Source organism: Sciurus carolinensis, chromosome 17 (genome assembly GCF_902686445.1).
Source record: "Sciurus carolinensis chromosome 17, mSciCar1.2, whole genome shotgun sequence".
Classification (NCBI taxonomy): domain Eukaryota; kingdom Metazoa; phylum Chordata; class Mammalia; order Rodentia; family Sciuridae; genus Sciurus; species Sciurus carolinensis.
The window spans coordinates 49,836,469-49,860,935 of record NC_062229.1 but is presented as its reverse complement, the minus strand read 5'-3'; the positions used below and the strand labels follow the sequence as shown (position 1 = coordinate 49,860,935).

Below are 24,467 nucleotides of genomic sequence, written 5' to 3'. Positions count from 1 at the left end.
AGGCAAGTGACCCTGTTTCCTCCTGATAGTGATTGAGGGGCCTAGATCTGTGTCCCCCAGAACATAGAGCTCAGGAGTGGCACATGGCAACCATCGATGGGAAATTGCCATGGGGCTGGAAAAGAGCTTCATGTTAGGGGAGGCTTACTGGGTAGACTGGGCCTTTAAATGGAGCTTCCTTGTCTCTGTGGGCCAAATGTCCTTAAGGACCTCATCCCATTTCTTAGGGACTCAGTCTATGAGGGTTCAGCTTGTTCCTCTGGGTCATTTAGACTCCTCCAGTCAGCCTACCCTCCCTGATGCTTAATGGAAAAGATTCTTGAGTTCCTTTGTTCAGACCTAATGTTTTCAACAGATGGGGAATGACTTCCATTTTAAGCCATGTCATTGGACTCCTGCCCACTACTTCCTATTTGTCATTATTGCAGTATACCATATACATTATTATGGCATACATTATGACCAGATCAGAGAGTTGTGATTTTCTACTTAAATAATTGATTTGCTTTAGTTAAGATGTCATGTTGGCTTCTTCTGAAATGGAATACTGTAAAATTTTAATTGGTTTATTTTAACAAAGTATATAAAATAAGTAATACTTGCATTTTCTTTAAAAAAAATTTTTTTTGTTGTTGTAGATGGACACAATGCCTTTATTTTATTTATTTTTATGTGGTGATGAGGCTCAAACCCCATGCCTCACACATGCATGGCAAGCACTCTATCACTGAGCTACAACCTCAGCCCCAATATTTGCGTTTTCATTAGTGAAATCTACACCTATTTATAAGCTCTTATCATATGCAAGACCCTGAGTGCTCATCCAACAACACATATTTATTGAGTATCTGCTGTGTACCAGGACCTGCATACTCTGTTAAATGTACAGTACTATGCTTCAATGCATCCCCTCCCCCATCAATATAAGAGATCCAGTTCACTATCTTTTGAAACTGAAGTGATTTTTTAACCAACCTTTTCCTGTCGATGACAGTGAGAATTCAGCTCTCTAGCTATCTTTATTAGATTCAGATTTACCATCTGTTTTAGACTTGAATTAATAAAATTTTTATGAGATCATACTAACACACAGGGACCAAGGAGCTGTGCTCTATAGAGAGAAAACATTGGGAATATAAAGGTTTGGTGAAGTATAACATTAAAGGAAAGTTTTTTTGCCACTTTTTTGATTTTGTTAGTTTTTCTATGATATGAAATATGCTTTGATCATTGTAATGAAATTGAAGATGAAGTTGTAGGGAGTAAAAAGGCAAGAAGAAGAAAAAGTAAAGATGAAGAGGGCCAGTGCAGTCTTACAGGCAGTATGGTAGTTCACACACAGTGGCAGACTCTTGGACAGCCCCCACCTGTCTGGAGGTTTTGCACAAATTCATTCTTATCACCGCTGTTCCTCTGTTTCTACTTTCCATTTGAAATTAATTTGTTTTGATCTTTTCCTTGCAACTTAACAAAAATCTTGGTTTTAATTACCTTCAGGTTTAATTAAGAGAGCATACTCTGAGGAACCCATTTATCTAGTACAGAATAGTGTTTTTTTTTAAAGAGAGGAACAAGATGCTTTTTCTAAGAGGATATAATTTGCACTCTTGTGTTTTTGTGTAAGTTACTGAGTAGTCTCTTCTAACACATGACTTTTAAGTATTTCTTAACTAAAACAAGGTTCTTTAAATAAAATATGTGAAATGAAGACTTACACAGATATGTTGGCAATAGGCATGTGGCATCAGGAACATTCTGTTTTGTGTTGTTGGTATGGTTTCATGTGCTTTTTCTAGCCACTGCTTAATGCAGTAAGGAGATAAATCACACTTCATAATTAATGGAGTATCTTGGTCTGGACCAAGCCAGAGATCATCTGCAATAAGGTTACTATTGATCCCCTTCTCCTTTGTGGCTCCCTTTATCACTCTCTGGCCTCTAAACTTGACATTAAAAGCTTCTTTTAATTGAAGGTGTCAACTTTACCAACTCTTATAAATGTGGAAGAAAGGTCAGATAGAATAGTATGCTTTAACATAAGATTGAGATTTTTTAAAAAGAAGGAAGGTAAGAAGGAGAAGGGAGGGAGGGAGGGGATGAGAGGAGAGCAAGGGAAGAAGGGAGGGAGGGATGGTGAGAGAATGCATCCTGTAGAGGGAAGACCAGAAAGCCAAGGGCTGTAGATTAATTTGTTGACTGGAGATGTTCAGTAAATGTTTGCAAAAGCAGTCTCTCTACAATCTTCAGAATTATGCAGCTGAGCTACTCCAGACTGGCTCTGGTTGCTAATGGAAAAGAAAGAGATGGTAAGAGTGTGATGATAGCATCACATGTGTCATCAGGTCAGATGGAGCAGGTTGCCACAGGGTAACCAGTAGCAGGGATATTTGGAAATTTTTGAAAGATGGCACTCCTAGGCTGCACAAAATGATGCTTATAAGATGTTATTTCCAATCCAGTTTTTCTGTCTTTACATGTCTTCTCGGAAACCATTAAAGAACACATATTTTAAAAGTATTCCTACACATGCACACATACCCCAGATACTAAGTAAGGAACAACTGGGGAAAGACTAGAATTTGGGGGCTGGCAATCCCCTTGAAAGAGACTTCATCACGTAGCCGTTTTCATCAGATAAGTTTGATACCTCTGAGAGGACAGCAGTGAAAGCCTTAGTGGTACTCACAGGTTGTCAGATGGTGTCCCCAGATAAGATACAATCAATAGTACTAGTTGAGCATCCATAATCCATCGTCCATATTCTGCATGCTCCAAAATCCATCATGTCAGTTCTCAAAAAGTTTCAGATCCTGGAACAGTTCAGATCGTCAGATTAGGTATGCTCAATGGGTGAAGTCTATGTAACGTTTTTTTGTTTGTTTGTTTGTTTGTTTTGTGGTGCTGGTGATTGAACTCAGGGCCTTGCACATGTGAGGCAAGTGCTCCACCAATGACACCCACAGCCCCTCTGTTTTAAAGACAAAATCTGAAACGCTTCTGGTTCCAGGCATTTTGCTTAAGGGATATTCAGCCTGTGTGAAGCAAGCCACACTATCATCTGACTCACCCACAGCCTGATTTGGAATGTCTAAATAAGCTAGGAACCAATAGCTGGGTGCTGTCCAACCATGTTGGTGAACAAGAAATGGGAGCCTGCTGTTGGCACAGCTCCACTCCTTGGGTAGATTTCATGTTAACCAAGGCTACCCGAAGAATAGTTGCAGGGCAGTGTTTTGGGGCCATGTATTCGATAAGGTCTCCACTATTTTATTTCTCTGTTTCTCTGTTTAGAGCCTTTCTATTGCTTTTTATTTATTTATTTTTTGTAGTTGTAGATGGACAGCATGCCTTTATTTTATGTTTATTTTTATGTTTTGCTAAAGATTGAACCCAGTGCCTCACACATGCTGGGCAAGCACTCTACCACTGAGCTACAACCCCAGCCCCTGTATTGCTTTGTAAAGGGGCATATTTTTCAACATTTTGTTTTCCTGACTGTGAAAGAAAATAGCTATGGAATTTATCTGAAACCTAAAACTCAAGAAAAGTCAGAGAATTTCTTCCTAAACTTATGCTTTATGCAAAAGAACACTACTACATTTTTGTTAAAACTAAGATTGCTGAAGTACTGTAGTCCTTTTTTCTTATGCAAAAGCAGAGAAATCACTTCCTATCAAATTCCACAGTGAATATTAGATTTTGCTCTTGTATAATTCCTTCAAAGTCTGTTTTTGAGTTTCTCTCTCTCTCTCTCTCGTGCTTCAGATTGAACCCAGGGATGCTTTGAGCTACATCCCTAGCCTTTTAAAATGTTTAATTTTGAAAGAGTCTTGCTAAATTGCTGAGGGTCTTGCCAATTTGCCCTGGCTGGCCTTATATTTAAGATCCTCCTGCCTTGGTCTCCTGAGTCACTAGGACTATAAGTATGTACTACTACACCCAACTATGTTTTCTCTTCTTTCTCTCTATCTTGGACCCTGCAAGGAAGTACTTGGTATGTCTGCAATCTTGTACTTTATGGGTAATACATACATTTCTTTTTGGTCAGTCAAGTGCACTGGCCATTTTTCAAAGCTGTGAGGAGGCCTCGAGCTTCCTCACCCCAGTTTATTCAGTGATCGCTTGGTGTCCACTAGATGCAGAGCACCCTTTAACTGAGTGGAGGAGGTGGTGCTGCTGTCCTTCCATCTCTGGGGTCCTCATTTTAGTACCAACCTTCTTCACCTTCTATCTGTGTGACGGTTTGAGCTCAAACTTCACATTCGACCCAGGTGAAAAAGAAAACATAGCTATCTTAACTCTCTTAGGAGGTAGGTATTTCTAAGTTTTTGTTCTGTTTGGCAAACTTGGTCTGCATTGATTTACACTGTCTATTTTGGACTGCGCAAGCTCAGCTCCTCAAGTGCAGTGAGCAGTCTCAGTCTTCCTCTTCTTTCTCCATTGCTCTGTGCTCTGCTGTGGCTGCCTGGAGAAGGTGGGTTGCATGAGTCTTCTTTTTGTGTTCTTCTCAAGCCTGCCCTGGAAAGCTGGCTGCCTTCCCCTCTTCCCCTCCTTTGCCATCATGGCATAAGACAGGCCTTGTGGTGGAGCTCCTGACTCCTCTGTCACACAGGCCTGTGAGAGGTGGGCTTCCACCTCTCCTTCCCCTGCACCTTCCCTCCTCTGCTCTCTGAACTGTGTACCCCTTGCCTTGCCTTTGTGGGCAGAAAGGAAATCTCCTCCACCCTGTGGGATAAAACTCCACAATCTTTGGGTACTTAGGGATATGTGAAGGTAAGTTAGAATATAGTTTCCCCTTGATAGATTCTGGCTTTTATGACTCTCAGGTTGGTCGGAATCCGAGTGAGCAAAAATCTAGTTGAATCTTTAAAACTGAGAAATGTCTTTGTGTTTATAAGTTACTCACTTTCCACCTAAGCTCCAAAACTCATCCTTTGAATAGGCAGAAGGCTCCCTAGATGACATGTTTTATAAACTATGCCAACCTGTATAGAAATAAATATCCTTTTTACACGATTGCCACTGGACCTTGGCAATTGCTGAAGCACCTGCCTTGCAGCCTTTCCCTTCCTGCTGCAGCTTGGCTTCTGGAACCCCCTAAACACATTCTCCCTGAAATGTCACCTAGAGGAAGGCCTGGGTGTGATAGGGAGGAGCCAGAAGAAAGAGTGAGAAGCGAAGGTGACAAGATGTAGGCCACCTAGGATTAGATTATCATCATTGAGAGAAATAGAGCCAATTGCTTTTTAGTACCTGACTGGTTGCATGTGAGTGACATTTTTCTTAGAGCATCTGGGGAAAGTGGTATCCCTTTCGTGCATTTGGATTAATGAAGAATGTGTATAAAGTCTAATAATTACTAAGAGAGGAAAAAAAAAAAAGAAAGTGGTGGTGGTGGGAATAACGGAAAACATGCACCTCATGCCTATATTCTAGCAACTGAATCTTTCCAACATAAAACTTTTCATTTGCCATTGAAAAAAAATCAAAAACTACTAGTAATATACAGGCCTTTAAAGAAAAAAAAAAAGGTTTTTACAGCACCCAGAATCTGTGTGTGAGATCTCAAAGTTTGTAATTATTCCTGTAGTGTTTGCAAAATGGTATTGTCACTGCATCCAGATTTGTGAATTGTGATTGTCTTCATTGTGGGAATTCTTTTCAAACATAAAAGCAATGATCAAGGAAACAAAGAACCTAATTGCCTTGTAGTGTATGGTAATTTGTATATCTTTACTTGTGGTTTCTGAGTTCCCTATCCTTTCAGACTGACAAAAATGAAGACTAGCTGACCTAGAACATGCAATTCAGAGATCACGAATCATCCAGCCTGTTTTCCCCTTTGTGTTTGGGGGCTACCTGGCTCCCTGTTATCTTAGACCCAGAGGAAAGCCATGTGTCTCTTTGATACTCCTACTGGTGCTGCTGGCACAGAGGTGGTTGTGTCAACACTTGCTGGCTTCTTTGAAAGAGAAATCGAGGTGTTCATCTTGCAGAGGCCTGTGATAGAAACCTTGGAACTTTAAAACCAACAAGGACTGTCAGGTCCACACTGAGTATCAGGACCCAGGAAATGTACCTTCACTTTTTAACTTAGTTTTCCTAATAGGACAACTTCTAACCAGGCAGGGAGAGGAGAAACCCATGGTGGTTCGACATTCTGACTGCCTTTGCCATCTGAGCCTACAGTTGGCCCCAGGGGGCTAGGTGGGATTCAAGGTGATTTCTTGAATCCAGCTAGTGGAGATATTTTACCTGAATGATTATCTTAGCAGTTATTGAAGCTGTTCTGGCTTCAAAGTGTGATCTATAATTAATCAGTAAGAATTACACATGGAAGTTTCTTTTTAAAAATACTTGTCTTATGTCAGATTCATGAGAAGGATGAACCATTGAATACTTAATTTGTCTCATTATTATCCATGTTTAGGTTAGAGTTTAGAAAGCATGTTAAGTTCCAATGATAAAAATTGTATTGTTTAGACTCTTGATGTCCTCTATATTATACCCTGACTTCATAACTGCAAGATCCATTCATTAGGGATTGACCTAATCCATTGTCACCTATTCTTGTGTGGTTTAGGGCTGCATGTGATCTTTCAGCAGTGCTGGAAAGATCAAAGTTATATCAGATACTTCTATAAAAACCGTTAGTGGTGGTACATAGATTATATACCACATTTTCTTAATCCAGTCTTCTATAGACAGGCATCTGGGTTGATTCCATAATTTAGCTATTGTGAATTGTGCTGCTTTAAATATTGATGTGGCTTCCACAACCTTTTAGATAACAAGGGAGTGATTTTTCTTCACAGTCCAATGTATTTAAAAAACATGCAATACTTGAATAAAGCTTTGAAGCTCATATTTTGTTGGTAGGCTTCACTTGACCTCAAATTCATAAGAGAAATAGAATTGAGCATTGCCTGTAGGTTCTGTTTCTCAATTTCACTCAAGTTAGGAAGACTCATCCTCACCTTCACCCTCACCCTCACCCTCACCCTTGCCCTCACCAGCCCTCTCAAAGCAGCATCCTGGCTGGTGACTTCCCTTTGCATGCCCACAGCTCTCCAGTGGATTCTTTGGGAACCACCACTGTCCTCTGTTTTGATGGCACCTGTTCCTCACCCTTTTCACTTCCATTCCCCCCGGGTCACTGAGAAATAACTGCCACTCCCCCTGCATAGTAGCCACCTTTGATACCAGAAAGCTGGTTTGACAGCCGATGAATTTATCAGGAACAAAAATAGCATTTAATAATGGGTTTAAAGTCTTTTCTAACTTAATTAGGGCATTTTAAATTCTGAACCATAAGAAAATTACTCTCACAGTAAACTCAGTGGGTGGACAATATGATGTAGTAAGAGTTAAGTTTAACTCTACAAGCTTAATTACTAATTACCTTAAAATAGCATTTTAAGTAGTTTAAAACATTAGTATTAGCAAATCTTTAGGGCTAAATGTTTTGTATTTTTTTATGGAGGATTTATATAGAAGATCCTTCATCTACTGTATAGAAATCCTTAATTCAAGGATTTTCTTTGAAATCAGTATGAATCGTTCTAGTTTTCTTTCTGATTATTACATTTCTATAATGGAAAGTGGTCAAATGAAGTTGTATCACAATTTATGCCATTATATGGCATGAAATAATTTTAGCTTTTCAATCACTTACCTTGTGCCAAAGCAAAATAAATTCTGTCTTTGTGAGTAGAAGTGGCTACTTTACTGTTCAGCTAAATGTAACTAGGATAGTACTCAGTAATTTTAGTTGATTCCCTTAAAATAAGTCCTTCTTTGTTGTTGTATACTAGAATTCTCCATAACCAACATTTTCTTTTGTATACATATAACAAATGTTCATTTTTTTAAAGATACTCACTGAGGCAGGAGGATTGTAAGTTCAAGGCCAACCTGGTCAACTTAGTGAGACCCTCAGCAACTCAGCCTGACCCTGTCTCAAAATAAGGTCTGAGGGTATAGCTCTGTGGTATAGCACCCCTGGGTTCAATCTGAAGTACCACAGAAATAAACACACACACTAACTGCATTTGATTTTTCATGTTGTTTTCTAAAACAGGCATGTAGCATATCAAACTATATCTTGGGTACTTTTTAGTTGAATATCATCAAATGATGTATCATGTGACATATAGAGAAGTTGGGGAACTCCTGCTTTTGCTGGTCTGCAAACTAAGAATGATTTGTACATTTTTAACTGATTGAAAAAGTATTTAATGACACAAATATTAAGTGAAATTCAGATTTTGGCATCCATAAACAACTTTATTGGAGCACAACCATATTTATTAAACATTACTAATTACTACTTTCTTACCATGATGGTAAAGTTGAGTGGTTACAACTGAAACGAAGTCTAAGCCTGAAGCCTCCTATGTTTACTATCTGACCTTCACAGATAGTTTTCCAACCCATCAAAAAGAGGATCTGGAAAAAATCCTTAGGGTATTTGGATACATGGGTTTCCAAGTTCACCTTTGCCAGATTAAATTATGATTGTAAAGGTTTTTCTTTCTTTTCTTCTTTTGTAATATACTCACTGCATTTTGAATTTTCATCTGGAAAAACATGATTCTAATTGTTGACCCAGTAGGAGGGGTGTGTCCTAATCATCCTCTCCTGAAAAAGCAGTAATCTCTACATGTTGTGGGCAGGAACCTGCAAAAACAGGAGGTGGAAACCAGAAGAGGGAAGCCAGTGGAAATGAATGTTTGCTCTGATTTTTTTATAGTACCTACAAGATAAGCATGATACATCAATAGAAAATGGTGACAGTCAAACCAAGTTTCAGGTGATAATCCAAATAAAACTTGTAATTAATGTAGCTTTACACCTATTTAGTGATATGTGCAATCATGATTGTGCTGCTTGGTAAGCATTAAAAATGAGTTGGTCAGAGAATCGAGTTGAAGTTGTGAAGCATCTCTTGGGGTGGGGTGGTGAAGGGTGGGGTAGGGAAAGGGGAATTGGTTGGGGTTGGTAAACAACTCTGCAGTGCCTTTGAAAACCCCTGCCTTGGTTTCACCTCCCTACAGGCAGGGAGTAGGACTTTCTCTCAGATTATTAAATCCAGACTTTGCTAACCACATTGGGCAAGGCTGTCTTATAAAGGAAGGGATCATAAAGACTGCTGGAGGAGGCAGAGACCAATCCTCTGAAACCCTCTCCCACAGGGGTGGGGGGGGGTGGGAAGGATGCTCTCAAGCCCCCTGGAGATGCCACACCCTGCTCTTGCTTAAGCTTTTCCTTCTCTCCCCTCCCCCTAATCTGAGCTCTGGAATGGCAGGGCCCCTGTGTGTTCTGCTCACCACTGTGTTCTCAGCACGGACAGTAAGCCTGGACACGGCAGGCACACACAGTATTTTTTGATGAATGAATGAAAATGACCTCGATCTGCTGGACACAGATACCAGGTGCACTTCCTACCCTGTGCCTTTGTTCCATGTGTGCCTACATTTCCTCCAACCATTTGATTTTTATTTGTATGCACACAAAAAAGTTTTTAGAGGAGGGTCTGGGTGCTGATGAGGTGGCAGGAAGGAAGTAGCTATCTTTCAGTCTAGCATTAGATGGTAGTGCTCATATTCTGCAGCAGTAAGGGGCACCCTCGATGCTCCAAGAAGACAAGGATGACGGGGGTGCTTGGGCAGTTCCAGATGCTCCTCAGGAGTTTGAAGCCAGAGGCAGGAGAGGCAGCCCAGGGAACCCGTGGAAGGAAAGCAGGCATGAGTTTCCCCAATCCCAGGTACCTCTTGTTCAGCCTTCTTGAAGTCACCCTGATCTTTACTAGAGGATTCTGAGTCCTGTCTGAAATTCTCCTTAAAGGCCTCCATGCCTTTCAAAGAAAGTAGTGAAGGCTGGAGAAGTGCAGGGACAAGAGGAGGAAAAGGTGAGGACTCCTACTTACTCACCTGACCAGGGTAGGAGAGCAGCCTGACAGGCTAGCCACCATGATGTGTGCTGTATTTTAGGGTTTTCCAAGCATGTTCATAAATGAGTCGTTACATGAGCTTACAGTCAGTGTCTCTGGTGTGCAATGATTTTAGCCTGGGAACTGGGAGTAGAGGACAGGGGAATCTCAGGTGGGTATGGGCTCTTCTTAGTCCAAGCAGAGACATCCTTGAAAACCAGGGAGCCACCTTTCCCCAGCTGCAGTACCTCCCATGCCCTAGCGCCCTCTGACCTGGGTGAGTGAGGCATACCACACTCCTGTGTTTCTGGGGAAGGAAGCCTTGACCCCTCCCTTCCTTGGTATCTGCCAGCTCTGCCCCCACATTGTGAAATCCTCATCTTCCCCTGTCCCGCCTGCCACTGTGAGCTGACCCCAAGGGCAACAGAAGATCACCCTGACACATTTTGCAAAGGGCACATCTTCATTAGTATAATAATGTCCATAGACCACCCAGATAGGTATACTTGGGGTGTGAACAACATGTTGTATGACTAGAAATTAGAGGGTGAAGGAGGTCCTTCCTTGCACCCTAGGAAGTAGATGAGTTGTTTTGTTTTACTGGGAAGTGGGAGTTGGTGGAGGGGGGAGCAGAGAATGTGAGCCCTGATAATGAGGCAGATCCTGCTCTAGAGTAACCATGGGCAAGCCCATTTCTTTATCTATAAAATGGGCATAGGGCCACCCCCTCAAAGGATTGTGAGACTATGTGTAAGTACACTATACATAAAACAAAAATCCCCAGTAAATGGCAGTCATTATCATTATCACTTTCCATTTTCAAAAGCTAGAAGCTTGCAGCCCTTGGAGCTTTAAGCCCTGTACATATATGCTTATGTTAGCAACACTCCCAACTCCAGAGCAGCAGTCATTAATCAGCATGTGCTTTGCAGTGTGGAGAACATGGTGACTCCATTTCGTTAAGCAGGTGTAAGGTCCAAAGTAGAAAGCAGAAGGGAGGGCTTCCCTTCCACCTCGCTGGGTCAGTCATCTTCTACTCAGAGGGGAGGATCCTGGGCCACGTGAGGTGTGTGGTCAACACCAGGAGGCAAGCCTGGGATGGTACAGGAAGTACTCCATCAGCTGCTCAGATGAATTCTTGTCTTCCTTCTGCTTCAGCAATACTGTGGACATTCTGCTCTGCCAAAAAGTATTGCTTTTCATTACAGAGAAGTCTCCAATTGCTTTTCTCTCTTAACTAACATCTATACTTGGTTATCACAGACCTGAGAGAAACTAATGATACTTTACAGTAAGACTATGATTGAATTACCTTCTGTTAATTAGGAGTTTCTAAATCACCTTGATCCCCTTAGAGAAAAGACTTGATATAAATAGACAGTCATAACAGTGGTACTATGTTTAATTCAAATTGTATCTTTTGAAATTTAATTAATTTAGTAATAACTGTTTTAAACGAGCTTGTCAGAACTCTAAATGGTCCTTAGTGACTTGAAAGAGTTAATGGCATACATAAGTTCCTAAGTACTCTCAGGAAGTAGCTTACTCTCTGAATAATTGGGTTTAACCAGCTCAAGTTCCCCTTTTCCTCCTGTAAGAGTGGTTCAGGCCAGGGTGTGAACTGTTCTCACCAATCCTTTGGAGACCCTTCTCTCCATATAAGATGTATGATAGTGATGTATGATAGTCTTCTCAATTCACTATCTTAAAACCTTCTAAGACTGGGGAAGACATATTGGTCCTGGCCTGCCTTTCCCTCTTCCCAGGCAGGTTCTGGAAGGCAGAAGCCAGTGCAGCCAGTGTGCTCGCAGAACTGTGCCTGGCTGCCCACAAGCTCTATGGGAAGTTCCTTCCAACTTGCTAAGACCCTTCATTTAACCCCCATCCCTATCTCTTCTGGTCACCATAGAGGATGTTTGAGCACAATGTGCACCTAAATTTCATGCCACCTTGGGTAGTATGAGGATTTCGTGTAAGCACAGTTTAGGAAAATACAGAAGCGTTGTCTAGTGTTCAGGGGCTGATGTGACTGCAGGCCTGGTAGAGGATGTTTGTGCATGTAAATCTTTGGGTTAACGTGGTGCAAAACAATTCTGCATATGCCATAAACTATTTACCATGCAAATATTACACAAGACTTTCCACAGTAATTTCATAAAAAAATGATATGTTGCACACCAAGTTCTTCCCAGGTAGGACATCTGGTCATATAAGACTGCCCATAAAATAAAGAAATAAGAGGATCATTATAATTTAAGTACACATGGATTTACTATACAGATGCTCCCCAGAGAAAAGCACAGCATGATGAATTACTACATGAACTGGTATAAATTATATAGCTTTTCTGGATAGTTTTATAATTGCAATGGAGTTAGCTTAGGTTCTGTTTTTGTTGCTGGAATCTCAACATTTTTTGTTTTCCCTATGAATATCTTATTTTATAGGACCCAAAACAGTATAAAATTCTTTCCATTTTTTCAAATAGTTTATTTCCCGAAATAAGATTAAATAACATTCCTAACTTTAAATTTTTATTAAAACTAAACTAAAATTTGAAATCCAGAAGTTTTTAAAATCTGCAAACAACTTATAGTAGGATAAACATCTGAAGTCTGTACATGGACTTCATAACTTATCTTTTGGTACAGTTGGAGTCACTGGTTTTCCAGAGCCCTTTTCAATTTTCCTCCAGCTATTTTGTACAATGGAGCTTTGCCAGCCCCAGTCTATTTAAATATGTCTGGGACCACATGGAGACTTCTAGTAATGCCAAATCCCAATTAGGCTAGAAATAGGAGTGAATTCCTTTTAAATCAAAGTTGGGTTTTGATGTTACAGTTTATTCAGTTGCAGGCATAAAATAAAAATTTCTCATCTAACTTAAAATATAGTTGTTGAGATAACTCGCCCTGGTGCAGTCCCTGTCTAACTCCTATACTTTGTCTCTGTGATTCTTTTTCTTTTTTTCTCCATTTATTCCTCTAGAGGTGCAACCCCCACCCCCTGCACAATTTCCTCAGTGCTGTTTTCCCTTATCTTTGCTCCTTTCTCCTCTTCTCCCTGCCTAGCAAATGTGTATTACTAAGGACTTCTAGTGGCTGAGTCTGGAAGTGCCTCTCAGAAATGCCCACAAGCAAAAGCAGTCATACATCCCCGGATGCCAAAGCAACTGGTAGAGAGTAAGAACCTAGGGATATGTTGGTTGTTTTGACTACGTGGTACTATTTGTGTTCATGAATTTTATGCTGAATCCAAATGATGGTTTGGTGAGACAAATGGCAGTTCAGTGCAGAGACTGCACTTGAAGTTTCATCTGTGGAATGCAGCCCCTTCTCAGTGTTTGAATATAGTTGTATATTAATTTAGAATGGGAAGTGATAGAGACACTGATTATGGTGTGGAAGGTGTCTTATAATGTGAAAATCCCTTTGATACCATGGGACTTGTTATTTTATAGGAGTTTGTCTGAAATTTAGTGCATATCAGGAGAGCCACATTGACCCGTGGGGACCACCTAGATTTGAAATGAACTTTAAGAAAATTTAAGAACATCTTGAAGAGGTAGAGAATTCTTGGCTTTCTGAGTGGAGACCCTGGGTCACTCATAACTCCTAATTCACTTCAGATTTCTGTAGCACTTGGCATCTATTCTCTGATAAAGAATGATTGTTAAAATAGTTGAGTACAGTGTTGAGCGAGGCTTATGCAATGTCAAAACCATGCTTTGGTTGAATACAGTAGAAACTGAGAGTTCACTTCATAATAAAATTGCATAGGGGAATTTTGTAAAAAAAAAAAAAATTCCAGAAAGATTTTAAAAATACTCTTTCCTCTACAGTCAGTGCTGGGATACATTAGTTGTTTTGAAAATGTGAATATGTTAGAATGCAATTGATACATCAGGGAACAGTTGGAACATAACTCAAGGTTCATATTTGCTAGTGCACACTTTTGTCCATAAGAAACAGTAGATAACCAGAAAATGGCCTGGGTGAACTGAACATATACATGCCGCACCCCTCAGATATCTACCAGCAACCTTGATTCACTGAGTGTATGAGCTAAGTCCATCTCCACCTTGTGTTATAACTTTCCATTAGATTTCAGAGAACCCCGCCTTCTACCACTTCACAGTAACTCACAAGCTGCAACCCTGTCAATGCCTACTACAAGTGACCTGCAGGTCTTTTCAAGGTAAAGTGTTGCATTTATTATAGTATTTTTTTAAATTCTTTAATCATTTAACATCCAGAACTCTAATATCATTTTTATTTAATTCCTGTCTCTCTTTTTTTTTAATGTCACTGCAAAATTTTTACTGTTGTGTCCTTGACCTTTTCCCCAAACAAGCCCTGTGGTTTATATTGCACAGTTTTGTACATTGCCATGAATTTTAGGAATGCATAAGTAGCATTACTGCAGAATTGTCAGAACTGCAATTATATTCTCCAAAAATAGCCAAGATCACCAAATGATCAAATGCAGAGGTCTTCATAATGTGGGCTCCCTCTCCTTCCAGAAACTCTCTCCTCACACACCTGTGAGTGTTTAATATCCTTCTTCTTTCTTCCCTCCGATGACTCCTGTATCTCTCCTCCTTGTTCCTTGGTCTGCTTGTTAATTTGAGTGATTCTGGAGCATCGCTGTGATGCTCATGTATCTTTAAAATTCCTCCCTCAGTAATGTAGATATTCTTTCATCTCAGCTGCTACCACTGTGCAGGAAATTCCCAGTTTTCCAAATGTCAGACCCAGGCTTTACCCAATTTTTGGTTGCACTGGAGGATCTCACAAGACTTTGTACAGTTCAGCAAATGAGTTAACACATTTTTAAGGCCCTGGGAAGTGCTTCACAACTGTAGGGTCTGTTATGATCTCTCTTAGCCTAACCAGTTTTCTCTCTATGCCATCTTCAGCTCTCTTTCCTGTGCCCACAGATCAACTTAAGTCCACTCTGTCCTTTGTACATAACCTCTTCACTTCTTCCTTTCTTTCCCAGCATGTCTCTTATATAGCAGTGGCCTTGTCTACTCCCTGCCACATCTCATGTGGACATATTCCCTGCAACTCATTACTTCCTTCATACTGAGCATTCATAGTTCTAAAATTCTGCTTTGATGACAGCATGCCTCTGTTTTAAATTGCCAATGATTTGTGATGAAACTCAAACCCCACAGTGTCCAGTCCAGCCCTCTACTCCTTTTCTGTCCCGATTCCCCATCTTTCCTATAATCTGAATTGAAAGACCTGAGAGCTGAATGATATTTGCTCTGTTTTAAATCCTGCCCTCCCCGCCATGCCTGCAATGGAATCATGTGTGTGGTAGCACCCAAATATGTTCCTTTCTATGTTTGTTAACAGTTCAAGCAAGTCTTTAGGTTATCTCTGTAATTTTCTTTTATATAGGTTTTTCCCTATAATATATGTAATTTGAGTGTGAAAACTGTCTGGAAGCAGTTGGTTGTTTAGAGAGTGTTTTGGTAGTGACCCTGCTGGAAGGAATGATAACCACAGTGCTTGGTAACATGGCAAACCTCAGCCCCTTGATAGGATCCACTCTGGGCTCTCCACCATACCACTAGATGTGACCACAGCCCTCCACCAGTGTGGGGCAGAAAGGGGAGCAAAGAGGTCCAGTTGCAAAGAGGCCCACAGCAATAAGCCTTGTATACCCCAACTCTTTAATATTATTAAATATTAAGTTGCGTTGTATTTTCTAACAAGGACTTTATAAATGGTGCTGCTTCCACTAGTTCAACCATGTGATATTTTGCTGTACTCTCAGCTGCAGTAAAAGAATGATTTATCTCTGAATTTTTAGTTTAGTAGTCCCAGATCCCAGTGTTCCTCCACTTGATTCTAAAATCCTTCACCCACACAAGGATAAACTATTATACAGTGTTAAAAAGAAAAATTATGTTGTTAACTCACAGATGTTTCTTTGAAGAGCACAGAACAAAAACACCAAGGCTGACAAATTCCTCAGGGTATTCTGCTCTTACTTTCTGTCCCATTCACTGCATTAGTGAACTGTGCACTTCTCAGGGTTGCACAGCATGAGCTGACAATCTACCTGCGACATTCAGCTTTAAAGGCTGTCTTAGTCCATTTGTGCTGATGTAACAACACCACATACAGAGTTGTTTATAAAAACTGAAATTTATTTTCTCACAATTCTGAAGATTGGGAAATCCAGGATCGAGTTCCAGCATCTGGTGAGATCCTTCTTGCTGTTTCCAGACATGGAAGGTGGAGGGGCAAGCTTCCTGAATACTCTGTGAACCCTCTTTTATAAAAAGCTTACTCACAGGGCAGGAGCCCTCATGGCCAAATCACCTCTTCAAGTTCCCCACCTGTAAATCCCCATATTGGCAACACCTAAATTTCAGAAGGGACATGTTCAAACTATAGCAGAGGCTGCCATTCAGATAATTCTGATTACAGGTAATCCTTTGGATTGAATTAATTCTTGTCTTCTGAAGAGCTCATCCTTAACTCATGTTTGCTGTTTGGTTATTCATCCCTGGAGACCTGAGACAAGTCCTGCTCTGGTCTTGCTCAGGTCTTTCCTGAGCCTGGCAGTACCTAAAGCCACACCTGCCACCTGGCCGAACATGGATCTCCAAGATGGCTTTGGCAGTCCAGGGGTGTTCAGTGGGGAGAGCCAGGTTCACACCATCATTGGCATGTTTGAAAATGATGATCTTTACTTGAGTTTGGGAAGATACTTACCTGTTATATGTCAAATAGTCATGGAATTCATGTAAAAAAACAAACCTATTCTGTTGTCTAGTTGATCTAAGACCTCTTCAACTTTGCTACTTCATTAGAAATAGCTACAACAGAAGCAGTCACTCATCTGGGTGCTAAGCCCAGGAACAGGCAGAGAGAGGAAAGAGTTAGAAGATGGGGATTTTCTATCTGAAACTGAGGTCGAAACAAGATAAAAGGAAAAAAAAATCTAGAACTCAAAAGATGTTACTACTACAACTTCTCTCAACAAGAACTGAAAATTCTTTACAAACTACTTTTATAATTATTAACAGAATCTGTGTTCCTGAGATGAAAGGAACGTCTAAAATCAGACATAAGATCCTTATATAAAACCACAAGAATTGCTCATTCTGAAAGCAGAATTTTCCTGGTTGATAAGCAAATTTCAAAACAGAAAACACAGGAGGCTGAGGCAGGAGAATCACAAGTTAGAAGCCAGCCTCAGCCACTTAGCAAGACTGTAAGCAAACTAGTGAGACCCAGTCTCGAAAAAGGTTGGGGGTTATGTAACTCAGCGGTTAAGCACCCTTCAGTTCAATTCCTGGTACCAAAGAAAGAAAGAAAAAAAGAAAGAAAACAAAGGCGCTATCTTTAGAAACCTAGTAATATATAATAAGTGGGTAAAGTAGTTGTTTTTCTCATCGCCCTATCTATATACAGAGAAGTTTGCCTTATGCTAACATGGAGAGTTCCTTTCAAAATGCAGCACTCTTATGAAAGCCCTTTTTGGTTTCCTTCCAGCTTAATAAAATATAAATTTTGATTTTTACTTTGCTTTCAGGTGAGACTTCCTTTTCCTCTGCTTGATCCTGTTTGAACACCTTATATTAGAGTTGATCAAATGTATAAAATGGGTTTCTGGGCTATATTAAAACCAGAGATTTTCCTAACACATTAGTTCCAAAAATTTAGTAGGTACTGCTAACAGGTCACTAATGTAAAATCCATTAGCAACCACTGTATAAATGCGTCTTGCACTGAATAAACATTATATGTGTCCTTGTGAGTTCCTCTGATTGTCAGCAGGGTGTCTGATTGCTGTGCCGAGACTTGTACCTATGTGCTTAAAGGGGATTGAGAAAAATAATTCACTTGAATCAATGCAAATAATGCTTATAAAATCAACCTCTGTGCTTGGTCTTGCATACTGTTGACACATTAATGTAGCATACATAGAGAAAACAAAATAAAGCCATTTATTCATTTGGCTCAGCTCCTGATAGGATTCCCTGCACATTTACTTTCATCTAATCTTAGTAGTTTATTATTCAGCTTATTCTGGTAGTTTCACCTTAAAAGCAAGGATTTAGCTTTTCTAAAAATGTATTGATAAGTGGGGCCAAGTAATTTGTTTATTCCTTTTTCTTAAAAATTTTTATTTTCTCAAGGTAGCATATAGAAATATTGCTTGAAAAAACTGGCATTGGGGGTATAGCTTAGTGGTAGAGTGCTTGCCTAGCATGTATAAGGTCCTGGGTTCAATTCCCAGTTCTGCTTAACCAATAATTTAAGAAAAAAGAAAAAAAAAAAAAAAAACAACTTGGGGCCAGTCTCAGGAGTTGAGATGATGCTGCCATTCTACAGTACAAAATTACCTCTGCCTTTTTGTGTCCTGGTTGAAATGCTCTTTCCTTTTTACTTGTGCAATTGCTACTCATGTGTCAAGAACTCTCCTGGTATTGTGGAGAAAGCAAAGGCTTTGAAGTCAAATGGAATACCAGTTGCATTAATGATTGATTACAGTCCCATTGCCTGTAATAACAGATGACCTGGAGAAAGTGGCTTACTCTCAGGTGGGCCTTCAGTGTTCACATCTATAAAACTAACAAGTTAAATGCCCACGTCACATGGATATTGCTTGTTATAAAGTAGCAAACAGAAAGTGGTCCCTACTAGATCAGTTGGCCCCATGCTGTCCCTGCTGTATCCTCAGTGCCATGTGCTCTTCATTCAGTGGAAATTGTCATCTGAATAAAAGGAAGACATCAGCCAACTCTCAGGAGGGAAGGCCCATCACCTCACACTACCCTTCCTGCACTCTAAACTTGATGCCCTTGTAGGAGCTCACAGCCCAGAGAGCTTCCTCAGTAAGAGGGTCTCCAACACTCGAGGGTAATTTACAAATGCCACAGGGGTTGAAAATTAGTATCCAGGCATAGTGGTGCACGCCTGAATTCCCTGCGATTTGGAAGACTAAGACAGGAGAATCTCAGGTTTGAGATCAACCTCAGCAATTTAGTGAGACTCTGTCTCAAAAAAATTTATAAAAGGGCTGGGGATGTAGTTTGGTGGTAAAGCGCCCCTGGGTTCAAACCTCAGTACTGAAAAAAAAAAAATATTGAGGATTAGTGAGCTCATGCAATGAACAAGAACTCTAAACTGTCTATCAAACATTAATTTAATTATAAATAGGTACCCTAAGTACAAGTTCTGTACCCCAAAAAGATGTAAATTGGCAGTTTCTCCTTCCTAAGGAAATGGTGCAAACATTTAATAATAAGTATGACAAAGTGAATCATCTCTGCTAAGGACTGGAAGTGTTTTCTTCCTGTCTTGTCTAAGCTTCGCTGACTGTTTACCGTGTACCTCCCTTCGCCTAGCTGGTTCCCTCAGGAATTCCTAATATTGCGTGTTAATGTCTGCTGCTGTTTACTTCCAAACCTGAAACGTATTCTTACTCTGTGTTCTGCACCCTGGTGTGTTAGCCTCTACATATTTTATACCTTGCTCTTAAGAAGTGGTTAGCATATTCATTCCCATTGTTAGGAGAGGAGCTTCCATATTGAAATCTAAGCCACGAAGACACTTTGGTGGGCATCAACATGGATGCCATTACACCACAAGTACCCCACCCAAGGACTGTGGCTGAGGAGTATTCAACTTTATCACCCCCAAGAGCTCACTGGCTATAGTAGCAATGCTGCATTTTACTGTAGTTAATTTGGGTTCATCTGTCTTCTTTCTCTACCATACTCCCAGAATCAGCAACAATTCTTTATTCAGTCTCACCACTTAACTCAGAGCCCCACACATAAGGGGCCTTAGTAAATGATTGCTCCAAGAACGAATGACCCTCTGCGTATCACAGAGCACAGGAGGCAGATGAACTTCCCTGTTCACACCCTCGTCGCGCCTTGTGCCTTTCTTAAGCCTTGCATATACTTTACAGCTGAGAGGTGCATAATTATTTAGCCTTTGGCGATACTCCCCCCCCCCAGATGCTTCTGAGAATAATAATGTGATTTGTTGTTTCTCTGAGCTTCATCACAGCAGGCTTTCCAAGTAAAACTAAAATTAGTAATGAATGTTGGAAATATTGCCAGTGAACATATGAAAGGAAGTCATGCTCTTTCAGCTAATTTTGGGCTTCCAGAACATGCTCTGCCAGGTCTCCTGGGTAAACGGGGAGTCAACCGTGACATCTACCATGTGCAAGTGTCTTCCTGAAGCCTCTTACTCCACATGCATCTTTTCATTTAATCTTCACATTAGGAGGTGTAATGTCTTTAATAAGTGCATTTTGCAAATAGGAAATCATGGTTCTGTTGGGTTAAATGTTGTCCTGGATGACAAATAGCAGAACCTTAACTGGAACTTACATATGCTCTTTCTGCTGCTGTTACCCACCCCTCCATGATTTGCTTTGCACGCTCTTCTCTGCCGGATGATCTGTTTGTGTGTGAGCCTGGGTTGGTGCTGCCTTTTTGTTCTCCATCACTTTTCTGTTGCTCCTGTTCTACTCTTTTTGCTTCATGACTCAATTCATTTTTTTTTTTTTTTTGCTTTAATTTGTTTTTCTTTTGACTGTTTTGAATGATGGAGGCATGGTTGGCCAGTTTGGTACTGAGCTGTGACGACCACCATCCTTGATTGAAGACGTCTCTGCTTCTTTGTAGCTCCCATTTGGCTTGACATCAAAGCTGAAAAAGGTTACTGATGACGGTATGAACCTTTTCAGTATGCAAATTTGTAATGGCACAAATGACTTTATATCAGCATAATAGAGTTCTTAACTATTCATTTTTATCACTGCCTGTTCAATATGTCAAGCTGTAAAATAGAATATTTTAATTTACAGGAATGACTCAGATCTTGAAGAATGAATGTGAAAATACCGAATTCCAAAGTACAAGCACTACCTCTAGGCTATGGATTGTGTGTGTGTGTGTGTGTGTGTGTGTGTGTGTGTGTGTGTGTTATTGAATCCAGGGGTACTCTACCACTGAGCTACAACCCCAACCTTTTTTATTTTTTATTTGAGGCTGGCTCTCACTAAGTTGCATGGGGTTGGCTTCCTCCTTCCTTAGCCTCCTGAGTCTCTGGGATTACAGGTGTCATACCCATCTTAGTCTGTGGGATTCTTGATAGGGACTATATCCCAGTTAATACTTGGGGGCTCCTTCTAGCAGGCCCTTCCTGAATAATGAAGAAATATTAAGATTTTGATGTTCACTATTTTTTTTTTTAGAACAGAGGAAGTTGATAAATGCTGTTTGAAAAGCTTAAAGAATCTTGTGCACTACTTAAGAAGTATATTGGATTATACTGTAGTTTAAATAAGTGTAACTAATAAAAATGGTGTTCTTTAACTTATACAAATAAATCTACATATATTGAGTTACTATGGCAGTTAGTGATGAATGCTATAAATAAAACCAAGACAGAATATAAAAGAATGGGTGTTATTTAAAATAGGATGGTCATGTAAAATAGGTGAGTAATATTATAAAGAAAAATATTTGGACATTAAAATATAGAAAATTAGAATCTGTACTAATGCAAGTGTCATAATTGCATCCATTTGAGCTCAGAGAGTTGAGTCTGGCCATCCTATTTCTATATTGATTTTAGAACTAACAAAATTACTTCATACAAGTCTTTTCCTGGCTTTTCGGTGAGTAAAATCATCAATCAACTGTGCTCTGATGCTTTCTTTTGTTCAAGGTTGGGCTCTTAAAACAAGCATGTGTAATTTGGAACAAGACATCAAAAATAATTTTTAAAAAATTAATAGGAACATTTAAAAATACCAGGTATTTTTAGAATCATTTGTGATGAATGGCATCACATAAATGCTGTTTTTAAAATTCTTATTGTATGTTTTAATCTAAGTTTCAGATGAAGATGATTTAACTGAAATGGGTGAAATGTGTAGGTGTCAGTACTTTCTATAAAATGAAATTGAACAATTCGTTAAAACGATGACCAAAAACGTGATTTAAAACTCAGATTCGATGAGTGCACCTTTTTATTTATAGGATTTCACAATGAATCCGGTCTAGCTCCACATAGAACACAAACCTACTCACAGCCTTGTGTAAGTCGTTATGTAGGGATGCATGATTTTATCACTTTTCACCTCCAGTTTGAACTCGAGTGGTGGGAAATCAGATAAAACAGTGTTTTGCATCATCACCCAGCCTGTTGTTGAAAGAGCCTTGTGCAGAAGTGCAGGAGGCTGTCTGGGTGTCATCCTTGGGTGTGATCTCATATCTGGATGTTTCCTTTACAGATGATTCAGTCCCTCAAGGCATTGATTGAAAACGCGGATGCTGTATACGAAAAGATCGTGCATTGTCAGAAGGCAGGTAAGTGAAAGTTTCTTCTCTTTAAAATAAAATTAATAATGTATTTTCCCCCCCAGAACTAGGGCATCTTTTTTTGATGCTGTATCCAGAAAATCAGATAAGTACATTATTTTTCCATGGCTAAAGAAAATACTGATTCACTGGTTCTCAACCCAGGATAACAAAATTAACCTAGGGGCAGCTTTCAGAATACATCAACATTGCTTCTGGGGTGTGAGCTGAAATTAGATAGCTGTGAAAAATGTCCAGGCATTTGTAATATGCAGCCAGGATTGAGAACCCTGCATTAATCTCATCTTCAGAGTTACCTGGGCTGCACGCCTCCCGCCAGTCACCCACGACTCTGTAATACACGGCAGGATACCGAGACTTGAGCAGAGAAAGAGTGCGTCTTAGGAAGGAGAATGGGTCAGTCTACAACTTTTTAATGCATTGGTATTTTCAAGTATTGATAAATTATTAGTTTAATATCCAAATGTTATGCCATGTTATAAAATTTCGCTTATATAGGCACCCATCTACAGATGCTTCTTGACTTAAAATGGGATAACATCTCAATAAGCCTATTGCAAGTTAAAAATATTAAGTCAGAAATGTACCTGACATCATAGCTTAGCAACACAGTATACTATAGAGCATTGGTTCTTGATTCTCAGGATCATGTGACTGACTGGGAGCTGGGATTGGCTGCAGCTTCCCAGACCAATAAGAGAGTGCAGTACCATGAGTTCAAGAAAAGATCCAAATTCAAATTTTGAACTATGTGGCTACTGAGTGCATATCACTTTTGCACCATTGTAAAATTGGAAAATCACGAGTCAAACATCATAAATCAGGGAACTGTCTATAGTTAGTTTTAGCTATAGTAAAAAAAAAATCAAGTACCCTAGATTGCAACAGAAACACATAAAATAGGGTGCTTTCAATTCTTCAATTTTGAGTGAGTGCCAGTTTGGAAGATTCTAATATGAAGAATATTTGTGAGTATTAAATAAGGAGAGCTGTCCTTGTTTTCCAAGGTTTTTTGGTTGCTATCTTTAAAATCAAGAGGCTATACTTGTGCTTGGCTGAAAAAATAGTTTTCTCTTTTTTCAGAAATGAACCAGTTTAAAATAGATTGAAGACTAAGATATATGTAACAGTTTTCTTTTTTTGGTGTTTATTGAAGGAATATTCATATTAGGGACCAATCAAAAAACTCCAAATTCCTCATCTTGTTTTTCATATCTCATGAGCAGAATACTTTTAGCAAAATGATCTTTGTACTTTTAGTCCTTCCCAAGATGATTTTCCCTACAATCTACAACTAAAACAAGTTGCTTTAGACACCATGTTTATCATATCACTACCAGGATCTCGGTTTCACACCTAAGCTCCTAATTTTACATGTAAGGTCATCAACTAACCGGTCTACCATTTTGCCAACATTATTAATTATGCCATGTGTTCATTCATTGAATAAATATTATAAGCTTCTATATGCATAAGGTACTTGGTAGCTCTTGCATACCAAAATATGTAAAAAGTCTTTTTCTTGCCTTCTAGAACCTTCAAATCAAACAGCAGATATAAAAGTAAACAGTCCATATATTGAGTATTTACTGTGTGTAACTCAGGAGTCTCAGCCAGGTTTGTGAGGCCTCAGCCAGGTTTGTGAGGCATTGGGGAGCCATTAATTTTTGAGCAGACAAGGAAGGGCACTGAGCTGTAAGGTAGTGGACATAATAACTATGTGCAGAGAAATTTAAAAAGCAGAGCCTTATTGGAAGGCTGTGGGCAATAGTTGAGGAAAGAGCCAGTGAGCACAATGAGGAAGGAAGGGAGGCAATGGTGGGCCATGCCCGCTTCCCTTTGGGCTGCCCTTTGGTCCTTCCCATTCCCTGTGTGTTCCTGCTTCATCAGGTCTCCACAAGCCACCCCTCTGGTAAGCGTTCTATCTCCATCCTCTCTGCCACTCTACTACTTTTCTTCTTTAAATCGTCTTACTCTTGCAGGAGACATTCATGATTCCTGGATTTATGTTACTAAATCATTCTGCACAATCCTTCAAACCAAAATTTGCTGCAGTTGATAGAGCTTCGTCAGTTATTGTGTATTTTATTAATGTGTTCCATCTTCTAAATAGGATAATAACTTCCTGTGGCACCAAGATTATATATTAAGTTACTCCCT

The 24,467-nt window shown here is 39.8% G+C and overlaps 1 protein-coding gene across 4 annotated transcripts in view; it reads left to right on the top strand.

Moving 5' to 3' along the window:
- Positions 1–24,467, top strand: part of Plcl2 (phospholipase C like 2) — a 180,381-nt gene that overhangs the window by 117,096 nt on the left and 38,818 nt on the right. For all 4 annotated transcript variants that reach the window (XM_047531662.1, XM_047531661.1, XM_047531663.1 and 1 more), the window contains exon 5: positions 22,220–22,295. In XM_047531662.1, coding sequence (XP_047387618.1) covers positions 22,220–22,295 — 76 coding nt within the window. The remainder of the gene's footprint in view (positions 1–22,219; positions 22,296–24,467) is intronic.